The sequence below is a fragment of the Acartia tonsa genome, chromosome 10 (genome assembly GCF_053477335.1).
Source record: "Acartia tonsa isolate MP-2025a chromosome 10, ASM5347733v1, whole genome shotgun sequence".
Taxonomy (NCBI): Eukaryota; Metazoa; Arthropoda; class Copepoda; order Calanoida; family Acartiidae; genus Acartia; species Acartia tonsa.
In genome coordinates this window covers 49595417-49609753 of record NC_137269.1, presented here as the reverse complement: position 1 = coordinate 49609753, position 14337 = coordinate 49595417, and the positions used below count along the sequence as shown (strand labels likewise).

Below are 14337 nucleotides of genomic sequence, written 5' to 3'. Positions count from 1 at the left end.
TCATTTAATTTTCAAGAAAATTTTGAAAGTAACAGCTAGCGGCTGGCGGTTCAGCCGTTAAGCCCTATCTACACATCATACACTTTGCTGCTCCCAGACGTTTTCAACCTGTTCTAGCCGGTAGCCACTTGTACTAGAAATCTAAAAAATGGTTTTTGGTATCATTTAACATGAATTAAAGAAAAATATGTTTCAAAAAGTTGATTCTTACCTAATATTCTTATTAATGATAGATTTGCCCTGAAAATAGCCACACAAAAAAAAGGCCAACAGCTAAGCCGTTAGTCGTTTCTTTTCCAACTTTTTGTTTGATTTTAGGAAAATAGACCTACCAAGGATTACTTTTGCCAAGTTTCATAACAAAATTCGGATTCTAAGTGCCATTTGCTCATTTATTACAAGATGGTTGCATTACCCCCCCCCCCCCCCTCCCTCCCCTTATTAATTAGTCTCACTCTTGACAAAACCTATCCGGAAATAATCTTAATACAGGATGCTTAATGTTACTTAATTACTTCCCTACTCATTTGAATTTAAAAATTTAGTAGAATACTTTTACAGTAATCTTTAAAGATGAACATAGTCATCAAGTTTCAGAAATTTACTAGCCTTTTTTTATAATACGAAATATTAGTACTGTAAATTGCGAATTTTAGTAGAGTTTCACTTATATTGATCATAGAAATAAATATTCCAATAATAACAACTATAACATCCTTGATAATAGTTTAGATCTATATAATCTACTATACATCAGGGAGTTAGGGAGGGGACAATGGACCGAATATTCAATTTTTAAGAGTCTCAGACTTTGGGTACTGGCTTAAAGGGAATGTGCAAGAATTCAGCAGTTTCTGACTGACTTTGGGTACTAGCGCATTAATGCCCCGTTAACTAGCTGAGTTAGTTTTAGCAGACAGAATAATTTGTCCTTAGATAACTGGTTTTAACAAATATTTTTCCCAAGAAAATGTTATTTCATGTATAGAAACTCTACTGTAATATTTATGTATTAAACGATCTAAGAACCCCTTGAATTTAGGTAGCAGTTAAAAATATATGAGAAGGGTTGATGAAGTTCCAAGGGTGATTTTTCTAGTGATTAATTACAGAATGTTTACTACATTGTGATGTAGTAATTCAATTTTTAAGTAAATGATTTTTTTCTTAGAACTAATTTTGTTCTCAATTATATTACCATGATCCCTGTACAATTTTGGTAAAAATTTTTGAATAAATCTGGTTTTCATTGCTTTTCAGTGAAAACTCTTAAATTGAATCAATTGTCCATTGTCCCCTCCCTTACTCCCTGACTACACAAACTCTCTATATCAGCCAATAGGAAAACAATGGAAGAAAATCTGGCCATAGTATTGGCTAGAAAGTGTAAAGAACACACACACATAGTAAGAAAGGGCAGTTATATTTTTCATTTCATAGACTATCTAAAATTTCACCAAAATTTAGCTTTATATCTTAAATAGGAGCCAAGAAAATAGAGTTTCTTTTTACCTGTACAGATAAACAGACGGACGCTCATTGTGAATTATAAAGTAGCTTCACTAACAAATACTGTACAAATGATAGTTAATGATAAAATGTTTTCTCTCTACTAAACGGAAAGACCAAATAATAGTTTTATTTGAACTGAAGTCTTTTTTAGCAATATGTTTGTTTTTAATAGCAATGATACTCTATAATTCGATATTACCAAAAGTGCCTATAAAAAAATGAATCCTGTGCTAGGTATAGTTATGGAGCTACGTGGTAAAATGTACTGATGAAACTGACTTAAAACTTGACTTGCAAGTAAGTCATTAAGTATCAAAATATAAGATGTGCCTAACAAAATGCATACATTTATAAAATTTGAATTGCTCGGCTTTTGTTAATAGTAAAACAATGTTATTCATACCGTTAGAACCATCATAAGCTCGAGTTTCTGGAGATATAAGAGCAATTCCTGTGCTACAAATAATTTAGGAGCTAGTTGGGACATTTTGCCAACTTTAAACTTGTAAAAATCTATTTTTCATTTTTCAATGAATCTTCTCAACTACAAATAGCACAAAAATAACACTAATATTTACAAAAACTAGAGTGTATAACGGTTCTAACGTTAACATTTTACCATGTAACTCCCTAACTATACATTGCACAGGAATTGTTTTTATATTTCTAAAAACTAGAGTTCATAGCGGCTCTAACAGCATGCATAACATTTTTCTACTGTTAACAAAGCCGCGCAATTTGAATTTTAAAAAGGTCCGCAATTTTTTTAAAGATCACCCTTTATGTAGATGTGTTTATTGTATGACCTTAATGTTTTACAGGGACCGTAAGGGATAAGACAATGAATGGTAACTTGATGTTTGCCATTATTGATTATAAGCAAAATTACTTATTTTGAAATGACATTATTAATTTAATTGTTTTGACTCTGCTATTTTGAACTATTCAATAAAAGTACCCAAAGAGTTTAAGCCAATGTAATTATAGAATTTTTTTTATAAAACTTTGGGTTCCAATATAATTAACATTCCACTATTCTCTCCCTTCCTAATAATTACAGACTCGCTTAAGCAAACTAAGTTTTCAAATTATAAATAGTTGAAAAATAACTTTATGTTCCAATGTAAATTTTGTTGCAAAAGTAAACATTTTTATTAATGACTGGTGGCTACGCTTCTAGATGCCTCTGGTGGCACTTTAAATGTTTTTTTTTTTAAATAATAAGTTACCTATCTATGTTGCGTTCAAGTCTCCATACATAAAAAAGATTTTGATTTTTTTTATGATTTCTCTTTGGAGGGTGGTGGTACCCTCCCCCAAAATAGTTATAAACCCTCTCAGGACCTATGAGAAGCTACCCTGGAACCCGATCGGTTCAGCGGTTAGCGAGATCCTTTGGTCATCAAACAGACAGACAAACATTGTTCTACTTTGTATCATAGATATTATCAATCTCATAAATATGTACATAATCTATGACTAGTACCTAACTACATCTGATCTATACTATATACATAATCTATGACTAGTACCTAACTACATCTGATCTATACTATATACATAATCTATGACTAGTACCTAACTACATCTGATCTATACTATATACATAATCTATGACTAGTACCAAACTATATCTGATCTATAGTATATACATAATCTATGAATAGTACCTAACTATATCTGATCTATAGTATATACATAATCTATGAATAGTACCTAACTATATCTGATCTATACTATATACATAATCTATGACTAGTGCCTAACTCTATCTATCTATCTATCTATCTATAGTGCCTAACTGCCTGAAACTTTCCCCACTTCCCCTTCCTACTACAAAGCACACCTCTAGACTTACCTGTTGTCACGAATTTTTTCACGTTTTCCAAACAAAAGCTAGCTTTCAATTTTAAATTCTTAATTCATTTTTTTGGTGTCCCTACCTAAAACTTAAGATTTTAAATAAAAAAATTAAAATTAAAACAAAAAAACAGCTTTATGAAATATTTTTTATTTAAAAAAATTCGGTACTACCTGGTTGAACCAACGAAATCTTGTTTACATTTGCTATACGCACAGAGTTGTATTATATGCTTTTAAAATAAATACCAGTGAATTTTATATTTAAATTAAGGTTAGTTTTTGCATTATTTTGATAAAATTAAGAATACTTATTGATCGTATTATAGACAGCCTTCCGCGGATATTAAAATAAAATAAATAAATATTAAAACGCGTTTTGGTATGGATTTATGATTTTTGTTTTAATACTCGTGTAAGTTTGTCTGTAATACGATGCAATTCCTGATTTTTCATTATGTCTGAGAACCGGTTCGAATCCAGCGGATACTAATCGGTTTTGAAGCCATAATTTTACTAAATTTATAGATTGTAGTTAAATCTAAAATAGCGATTTTATGATATATAGCCTAAAAATATGTTTTCATACATTCTCAAGCTGCTAAATGGTTAAACTTCGAAACTATAAAACATATTTAAAATGACAACATCCATAAAAGTGAAGCTCTGAAATGGTAGGACAAACGAACATTTAGTGTCAGAACAGAGTAAACTAAATATTAATGTATATATTTCAAAATTTAAGTAATTTTGTTGCAAAACTTATTAAACAAGGATGATGACAACATCCATAAAAGCGAAGCACTGAAACGGTAGGACAAACGGACATTAACACTTGTATAGTGTCAGAACTGAATAATCATTATATATATAAGGGTCAAAGCAAAATTGTAAGTAAATTTGTTTTTTAAAAAACTGCTTGATTCAGGATAAGGTTTATGGACAAGGACATACTTACACTTTTAGGATTATAGATTTGCTTCGCTTATTACATTATATTTTTTTGTCCCAGGAATCAATATACCAAAAATCAGATCAATCAGATGATTAGTTCACATAAAAATTTGTTGTTAAAAAAGTAAAAAAAAATCAACATGTTTAAAATGGACGTACGGACATTTTGGTAATGATTGTAGAGTTGCTACGGTTTCTAAATCGTACCTAACTACTAAAGGAATCACCATGCAAAATTTGAAATTGATAGGCCAATTCTAACATGCCTAAATTAATAAAAAAAAGCTATCCGTTACGGACGGACGGACGGACGGACCGACCCTAATTATAGAAAAGCGTCGCGTTTATTATAGGACACTTTTTAAGAACCAACTTTCATTTTCTAGATCTTGTTCATAGAGATGTTTCGTTTATAACATTGTACCTTATGGTATTAGGAATCATTATTTAAAAAATCAGATGAATAGGTTAATTATAACATACAGAAATTTGTTGTAAAAATCAGCATGTTTTAAATGGACGTACGGACTTTCTGGTAACGATTATAAAGTGTCTACGCTTCCTAAATCGCACATAACTGTTCGACGAATGGACAGACCGACCCTGATTATAGAAAAGCTTCGCTTTTAAAAAATTGTCTTAAAGTTAAATAACTCTTTAAAATATTTTTTTTTTTTCGGGGGGGAGGGGGGTGGTACCCTCCCCAAAAATAGTTAAAACCTTCCTAGGACCTATGAGAAGCTACTTTATAATCAATACTGAAATATAGTACTAATAATTTTATTCTTGTTTTAAGCGCATCTAATCTAGAATCATAAAAATGTTTTAGTCAAATGTTGTGCTATAGGTGTTTGTCAAATAGAAAGGACAATTGGCTGTTTATTACACTAGTCCCAAAAGTTTTATAATAACGTTATCTGATTCATTTGCCTAACAACTTTTGTGACTTTCGTAAATTTTGATATGTTAGATCGTTAAGTGTTTAAACTTTTCAACCTTTAATTTATTCTACATTGGTAATTTTATGTATCATTATCGGGATGTACTGTACATCAATTTATCGGCCATTGTCTTATCCCTTTAGATCCCTTCTAAAACCATATATAATATATATATATATGTAATGGGCGATTCGTTGAAACGATGTATATCTGTCTGTTTAAAGCTTAAGATCTCTGTAACCGCCGAACCGATGGAGTTCTACTCTTCAGGCAATTTACTTACTATTCCTCTGGTGGTTTTAAGCTATTTTTAATTAGGCTAATAATAAAAGTACTAAAAGTTTTATATTTTGTCGAATGTTGTGTGATGGGTAATTCGTTGAGTTCCTGGCACCTGACAATCCAATGATGAAACACAAAATTACCCATTATGTAGACTAAATGTATTGGTTGCAAAGTTTGGACACTTCAGCTGTGAGTTTACCAAAGAAAATGCTATAAAAGTACCCAAAGTTTTTATATTTTAGTCGAATGTTGTGTGATGGGTAATTCGTTGAGTACCTGGCACCTGACAATCCAATCAGCTGTTGACGGAGAAAATTTCAACTACAACCCAGATTATAACCAGGTAAATTATTTACTTTTCCAGTATGGCCTTTAAAAACCGATTAGAAAGCGTAGAAACTCTATAATCGTTACTAGAATGTCCATTTTAAATTTGTTGATTTTTTTACTCTTTTTTCAATTAATTTTAATGTGATATAATTAACTGATTGATCTGATCTTTTGAATACTGATTCCTAGGACAACAAAGTACAATATAAGCGAAGCGTCTCTATAATTAAGTCCTAAAAATGTTTGTGTGTCCTTAAACATTATCAGAACAATTTAGTTTCGACTTTTCTACATTTATATTCTTTTTTATTTTCAGCCGCCGTACATCTTTGCCGACTACAGCTATTTCTACACTGGTATTGGAGTGGTTACTGGGCTAGCTATACTAGTTATATTCATCAATATACTCTGTGGTTGTAAATACAAGTAAGTAGTGACACTCCCCCCCCCCCCCTATTTCTACACTGGTATTGGAGTGGTGACACCCCCCCCCCCACTATTTCTACACTGGTATAGGAGTTGTTACTGGGCTAGCTATACTAGTCATATTTATCAATATACTCTGTGGTTGTAAATACAAGTAAGTAGTGACACCCCCCCCCCGCTACTATTTCTACACTGGTATTGGAGTTGTTACTGGGCTAGCTATACTAGTCATATTCATCAATATACTCTGTTGTTGTAAATACAAGTAAGTAGTGATACTCCCCCCCCCCCCCCCTCACTATTTCTACACTAGTATTGAATTGGTGACACCCCCCCCCCCCCACTATTTCTACACTGGTGTTGGAGTGGTTACTGGACTAGCTATACTAGTCATATTTATCAATATACTCTGTGGTTGTAAATACAAGTAAGTAGTGACACTCCCCCCCCCCCTCACTATTTCTACACTAGTATTGGAGTGGTGACACCCCCCCCACTATTTCTACACTGGTGTTGGAGTGGTTACTGGGCTAGCTATACTAGTCATATTCATCAATATACTCTGTTGTTGTAAATACAAGTAAGTTTAGAAATGTTAACAAATGCCCGTCTTCATCCTACCACAAATGATAATAAACAAAATTACCCCTTATTAATCAAAAAAATACTGGTACAGCCGCTAGACAGGGAACCAGTTCCTGCTGTCCGTATTCATCCTACCACCATTGATAATAAACAAAATTACCCCTGTATTTATTAAGGAAGTACTGGTACAGCCACCAGATGGAAACAGGTTCCTGCTGCCCGTCTTCATCCTACCACCCAATAATAATAAACATAATTACCCCTGTATTTGTTAAGGAAATACTGGTACAGCCGCCAGACAGGAAACAGGTTCCTGCTGCCCGTATTCATCCTACCACCAATGATAATAAACAAAATTATGTATTAAGAAAATACTGGCACAGCCGCCAGACAGGAAACAGGTTCCTGCTGCCCGTCTTCATCCTACCACCAATGATAATAAACAAAATTATGTATTAAGGAAATACTGGCACAGCCGGCAGACAGGTAACAGGTTCCTGCTGCCCGTCTTCATTCTACCACCAATGATAATAAACATAATTACCACTTGTGTATTAAGGAAGTACTGGTACAGCCGGCAGACAGGTAACAGGTTCCTGCTGCCCGTCTTCATTCTACCACCAATAATAATAAACATAATTACCCCTTATTTATTTAGGAAATACTGGTACAGCCACCAGATGGAAACAGGTTCCTGCTGCCTGTGTTCATCCTACCACCAATGATAAACATAATTACCCCTTGTGTATTAAGGAAGTACTGGTACAGCCGGCAGACAGGTAACAAGTTCCTGCTGCCCGTATTCATCCTACCACCAATGATAATAAACAAAATTATGTATTAAGGAAATACTGGCACAGCCGGCAGACAGGTAACAGGTTCCTGCTGCCCGTCTTCATTCTACCACCAATGATAATAAACATAATTACCCCTTGTGTATTAAGGAAATACTGGTACAGCCACCAGATGGAAACAGGTTCCTGCTGCCTGTGTTCATCCTACCACCAATGATAAACATAATTACCCCTTGTGTATTAAGGAAGTACTGGTACAGCCGGCAGACAGGTAACAGGTTCCTGCTGCCCGTCTTCATCCTACCACCAATGATAATAAACATAATTACCCCTGTATTTATTAAGGAAATACTGGTACAGCCGGCAGACAGGTAACAAGTTCCTGCTGCCCGTCTTCATTCTACCACCAATGATAATAAACATAATTACCCCTGTATTTATTAAGGAAATACTGGTACAGCCGCCAGACAGGAAACAGGTTCCTGCTGCCCGTCTTCATCCTACCACCAAACCACCAATGATAATAAACATAATTACCCCTTGTGTATTAAGGAGGTACTGGTACAGCCGGCAGACAGGTAACAGGTTCCTGTTGCCCGTGTTCATCCTACCACCCAATGATAATAAACATAATTACCCCTTGTGTATTAAGAAAGTACTGGTACAGCCGGCAGACAGGTAACAGGTTCCTGCTGCCTGTCTTCATTCTACCACCAATGATAATAAACATAATTACCCCTTAATTATTTAGGAAATACTGGTACAGCCGGCAGACAGGAAACAGGTTCCTACTACCCGTATTCATCCTACCACCCAAGGATCAGGCTGCCCTCAATATCATCTAAACAAACAGGTAGTGTATTCATAATCAGGGATCTAAAGGGATAAGACAATGGCCGATAAATTGATGTACTTGTACATCTCTTACACAAAATTATCTCTTCTTTAGATTGCAATTAGTGGTTAAAACGTTTGGACATCCAACTTACTGAAGCAACCAATTAAAGTTCCCAAAGTTGTTGAGCTAAAAATAAAGAAAAAGTTTTATAAAACTTTGGGGACTAGTGTAACAAACTGTTTAATTTCCCCTCACTTTCTCCCTGGATAAAGCCACTTTTTTTAAAGGACTATATAAGGTATTTTTATGTTGGTTAGGGGATGACTTCCATTCGCTAATCTTTTAGAGATATATTATATTTTTCGCCCCCTCCCCCAAATATAAATTTTAGCCCCGAGTTGCGATTTTTCATGGCAGGTGTTCCATGATTTAAATAAAAAAACACAGGCATTTTTAATTTAAAAATAAGGATGACAACATCCATAAGTAGCGAGAATAGGTAGGCCAAAAGCAGTGACATCTATCCCTATTTTCCTAGGGCACTAAACACAACAGCTATAATGTTTATTGTTTAGAATGTTTCTGTTTTGGCCGTGGATAGCGCTGCTGGCGGTGTGTGTCCTCGTGATCGCCATCCTGACCATCAGGTTTGCTGGCAGGGTCAACCTGCGCCCCCTGGACCAGCGCGTTAAACAGGATCAGGTAAAACCTATTTCAGAAGTGGTTGAAACCTTTGGACACTCAACTTAATGAGTCAACCAATCAAAATTCACTAAAGTCCCCAAAATTGTTAAGGCAACTAATAAGAAAACGTTATTATAAAACTTTGGGGACTAGTGTAATAATCAGCCTATTGCTTGATAAAACAGCCTGATAAAGATATGTGCTAATGAATTAAATAAACATTTTTTTAAAGCAAAGCTTTTCCATAATTAGGATCGGTCCGTCCGTCCGTGGCGGATAGGTTTTTTCATTAATTTAGGCACGTTAGAATCTTATCGATTTCAAATTTTGCTTGGTGAACCCTGTAGTAGTTACCAAAATGTCCTTACGTCCATTTTCAACATGCTGATTTTTTCACTTTTTTAATATCAAATTTTTGTGTTATAATTATTCGATTGATCTGATTTTTGGAATACTAGGACAATAAAGTACAATATCAGCGAAGCATCTCTATAATCAAGTCCTAAAAATATAAGTATGTCCTTAAACATTATCCTGTATTTCAGCAGTTTTTCAAAAAATTTACCTAATTTTTTTCTCTCGAAATTATTCATTATATGTTGATTATTCAGTTCTGACACTCTACAAGTGTTATTGTTCGTATGTCCTTCTGTTTCAGAGCTTTGTTTTTATGAATGTTGTCATCCTTGGTTTTTTTAGTTTAACAAAGCATGAAATTTGTGGGTATATTCACTATTTCTCCTTTAAGGAGAATTCTTTAAATGTTAATACAAATATATGTAATACTTTACATTCCAATGGGATACGGGACATTAAAACATCGTATTGTAGACAACTTTCCCGTGGACATTACAGGATTAAAGGTTGGGCCGGATATCCGGTGTGGCCGGATATCCGGCCGGATACCAGATATTGTAACTATCCGGCCGGATATCCGGCAACACCGGATATCCGGTTACCGGATATTGAAACTATCCGGCCGGATATCCGGCCACACTGGATATTCGGATACGGGATATTGAAACTTTCCGGCCGGATATCCGGCCACACCGGATATCCGGCCCAACCCTAATTAAAACCAATAAAACTTGCAGCGGGATAAAATAACAATCTCCCTTCCACCCCTTTTCCCAATCTCCTTCCCTCCTACAGGATGAATGAACTTACCAATAAATGAGCTTCATGTTAGCATACTAAACCCCCTATAAAGCTGTCTATAATACGATGCAATAAATAAGTATACCTTTCCTTGAAATTCCTAAACTAAGATTTTTACAGGGACAAAAGGATATATTAACACAAACAAGAAAAACAGATGTTTAAAATATTTTACCCCCCTCAAACGTTAAAACTTCTCATTTTACCCCCTACAATTTTTCAAAGATACATTAGATTAACCCCCTCAAATCTTTTAAACTTCTTTTTTTAACCCCTGAAAATTTAAAAAGATACATCTCCTTTTCCACTGATCCCATCAATTTCAACTTTTAGAAGGATAAATAAGCAAGGATCTAAAGGGATAAGACAATTACCGATACATTGATGTACAACATCCCCTATGATGATGTACAAAATTACTGCTTTTGTGGATTACAATTATTGGTGGAAGCGTTTGGACACTCAACTAAATGAAACAATCAAAAAAATTCATAAAGTCCCCAAAGTTGTTAAGCCAACGAATAAGAAAACGTCATTTTAGGACTTTGAGGGTCCAAACGTTTCAACCACAAAATGCAATCTACAGAAGGGTTAATTTAGTGTATCATCGTTGGAAATTTACATCAATTTATCGGCCATTGTCTTATCCCTTCAGATCCCTGGTAAAACGTGCCATGCAAAGAAGAAAGTAATATGTAGGACAACAGAAGAAAATTTAAGATTCCCCAAAAGAAGATTCTTAACTTTTTTTTTATAGCTAGCCGGTTCTTTTAGTAAGTAGTAGATGTAAATTTTTCCATAGAATTCAGATATACAATGTTTTTTTTTGTAGACCACTTATTTTTAAAGTAATTTGAGTTTTAAAAAAAAATTAAGTCGATTTTAAGGTACTAAAATGCAACAAAAAAAAAAGAAAGAAAATGGCCATTATGAACAAAAATAGTAAGATCTTTAATTTGACACCTTACTTTTTCATTTCTGTCAGGTAATTATTGAAAAAAAACGATTTTTTTAAACCCACGAGAATAAAAACTTTGAACTAAATTTTATCATTCTTCTTAAATTACTTAAAAAATAAGAAGTCTACAAAAAACCGATTGCATATCTGAATTTAAAAAAAAATTTAAAAATTTTTTACATCTACTACTTACTAATAGAACCGGCTAGCTATAAAAAAAAGTTAAGACGCCTTCTTTATAGATTTATTTAACTGCTAGTGTCATATTGCCATTGGGTAAAAACAGAATGCAGCAATTTTAAAGTATTTTTTTTCTTCAAATTCTATCCTTTTATGATTTTATTTATTTTTTTTATTTTGTAACAAAAAAAATAATATTTTGTTATTTGATTTAAGGATTCTCTAAGTAGGTAATGTAAATTCTATTATGTATGTAGAATTTAAAAAAAAGTGCTTTACAATCGCAATTTTACTTTTAAAAATACTTTTACTAGTAGCTTAAAAAAACATAAAAAATACACAGTCGCACGAAACCTTACTTATTTTTGCACAATAAGCTGCTGCAGCCGTCATTAATAATATGCCGATTGGATTATAAAATTACAAAAATAACCAATTTTCCACTTAGTAATAGGTATAAAAATGGATGTATTATTACTTGGACCTTACACCAGATTTTCATGTTCTATAATAAAGTCAATCCTGTAGCGGGCTAAAATAACGATCTTCCCCATCCCCCTTCTTTACACAATCCCCTCTCCTCCTACTGGATGAGCGAACTGACCAATAAGTGATGTACTTGTTAGCAACCTAAATCGACTACAATTTTACCCCGATCATATTATCTAAGCATAATCTACATCCAATAATATACAGCTTAAGCTTAGCGACGAACCATCCTTTTTTTTTTCGGAAAGTCTGAAATTGCAACAAGCCTTTTTTATTCTTTATTAATTTTATTTTGATAATATGCATGATGCTTCCTAATTTTGTAAGTTATTCCAAATTTATTTTAAACTATTCTTTTTTTATTCAGGGCCTCAATTACGGCGATGGTGCCATGATGGGTGACCCGTACGACCAACAATATCCCGTCGGGGATGATATCATGTTCCCCCCGGGGGCCGGTATAGCTCCAGGCGTTGGCGGCGGCGGCTTCCAGGATCCAAACAGCTCCATACAGTTTGACGAGATGACCCCGTCGGAGGTTGGCGGATATCCAGGCAGCCAGGTTGGCGGATATCAAGGCAGCCAGGTTGGCGGCTATCCGCCGAGTCAGGTCGGCGGCTATCCGCCTTCCCAGATGGGGGGCAGTCAGTTTGGCGGCAGCTCCAGACCTCCATCTGCCAGAAATGAACAAATGGTGTAAATTGTAATGAGTAACAGAGCAGCTTTACTACTTTCATGGATTTTAATTATGTTGGCAAATCGGAAAATATCGTATTATACACAGCTTTTCGCGAATAGTAAAATTAAAAATTAAAAGACTAATTCCTGTTCAGTTTGCCCCGAGAGCTGAAGGCCTGACCAACTAAACTGGTATTGATTTTATATTGTATTTCACGGAAAATTGTCGATAAAAAACTACGAAACATGTTTTTCAACGACTTAATTCAATATAACATCTTTAAAAATGATTTGTTACTCTAAAAAATATTTTTTTTTAATCATCGTTTCAGTGTAATGATGTATTATATTCGTATTTTTATAGTGAAATTAAAACTTTACATTTAAATGAATATAAATGTTTCTTTTATTCAAGTTTGCTAAATTTCAGGATCTTCTCCAGTTCACGCTAAAATGATCCTGGTAACGATTATCTTCAAAAATCTATGAATTTTAAAGGCTGTTAGCTACCATCAGCTAAACGTACATGTCATGTCCGCACACCGTGTTAAGCGGCCTACAAATAATCTTTTTTGCGCATTTTTGTGCACTGCGAAATATGCATTTTTTTTTATTAATGACTAATCCAGATTATTTGTAGGCCCTGTTTTGTCGGTTAAAATTCTGTGCAAGCAAAATCTATACGTTACACCGTTTGGCCGTTAGTAGCCTTTGAGGCTCATAGATTTTTGGAGATATTCGTTCGAGATATTCCTCATTTTTTCTGCAGAACTAAATCCTATAAACACACTGCCTTTACTATGAACAAACTGGATTTATTAAAATCTTATTTAGAGGAAAAAGAGTATCATTAAATGTTTTAAAGAACTTGTACTAACATTTGGGGTTCATCAAAATAGATTTTTTCAATAATTACTTAACAGAATTAAAAAAGTAAGGTGTCAAATTAAAGATCGTTCTATTTTTGTTCATGGTGGCAATTTTCTTTGTTGCGTTTAAATACCCTGAAACCAACTTATTTTAAAAAAGCTAAAATTAATTAAAAAATTAGAGGTCTACAAAAAAAAACGATTGCATATCTAAATTTTATGGATCATTTTACATCTACTACTTACTAAATCTCAGACTAGCTTTTTCTTTAAATCACAAAAGTTAGGACACGTTCTTTAATTTTAAATTCAAATTATCCTAAATTCTGGCCTTAACCCGACCTCCATTTATAATTTTTGATAAATAAAATAGTCTGCTGATGCTACAAAAGTCTGAAAATTGATATTAATAATATTATTAGAGTATGTTTTTATAATGACAATTAATTTTTATGTATATTTTAACTCATTTTTTATGTATTTGAAATTGTGTATTCAATAGATGTTTATCTAAATATATATGTAAAAAGTATTTCGTTTTATTGATATTTTTTCAACTTTTCGTAGGATAAGTGAAACTCGCAGTGGGCTAAAATAACGATATTTTTATCCACCCCCTTTACTTTATCCTTCTCCCCTTCCTATTGGATGAACGAACTGACCCAAATGAGAGTTCCAAATTTTCCCCTGTCATAAATCCACATATTGTCTGTATCCATTTTCAAATGCAGCTTTAAATCTAATTTTCAACAATCCGCAGTCGCAAATGCTTCCCGCAAAAGTATAAGTTTAAAAC

The 14337-nt window shown here is 33.7% G+C and overlaps 1 protein-coding gene across 7 annotated transcripts; it reads left to right on the top strand.

Moving 5' to 3' along the window:
- Positions 1-5865: 5865 nt before the first annotated feature.
- LOC145330298 (uncharacterized) lies at positions 5866-14067 on the top strand. Of its 7 annotated transcripts, XM_080174939.1 has the most exons (6): positions 5866-5895; positions 6199-6308; positions 7170-7202; positions 8472-8540; positions 9101-9227; positions 12362-14067. In XM_080174939.1, exons 5-6 carry the CDS (start codon positions 9102-9104, stop codon positions 12692-12694), a joined length of 459 nt encoding a protein of 152 aa, XP_080031065.1. In that variant the 5' UTR covers positions 5866-5895; positions 6199-6308; positions 7170-7202; positions 8472-8540; position 9101; the 3' UTR covers positions 12695-14067. The 7 variants fall into 7 exon arrangements, with proteins under 7 accessions (XP_080031065.1, XP_080031068.1, XP_080031062.1 ...); XM_080174942.1 differs by lacking the exons at positions 5866-5895; positions 6199-6308 and adding an exon at positions 6490-6573; XM_080174941.1 differs by lacking the exons at positions 5866-5895; positions 6199-6308 and adding an exon at positions 6652-6735.
- The last annotated feature ends 270 nt before the right edge of the window (positions 14068-14337 follow it).

Excerpts from the sequence above, each read along its gene's own strand:
- LOC145330298 (XM_080174939.1), top strand. The coding sequence starts at position 9,102 with ATGTTTCTGTTTTGGCCGTGGATAGCGCTGCTGGCGGTGTGTGTCCTC. Across the intron at positions 9,228-12,361 it reads AGCGCGTTAAACAGGATCAG|GGCCTCAATTACGGCGATGG; the intron begins GTAAAACCTATT and ends TTTTTTATTCAG.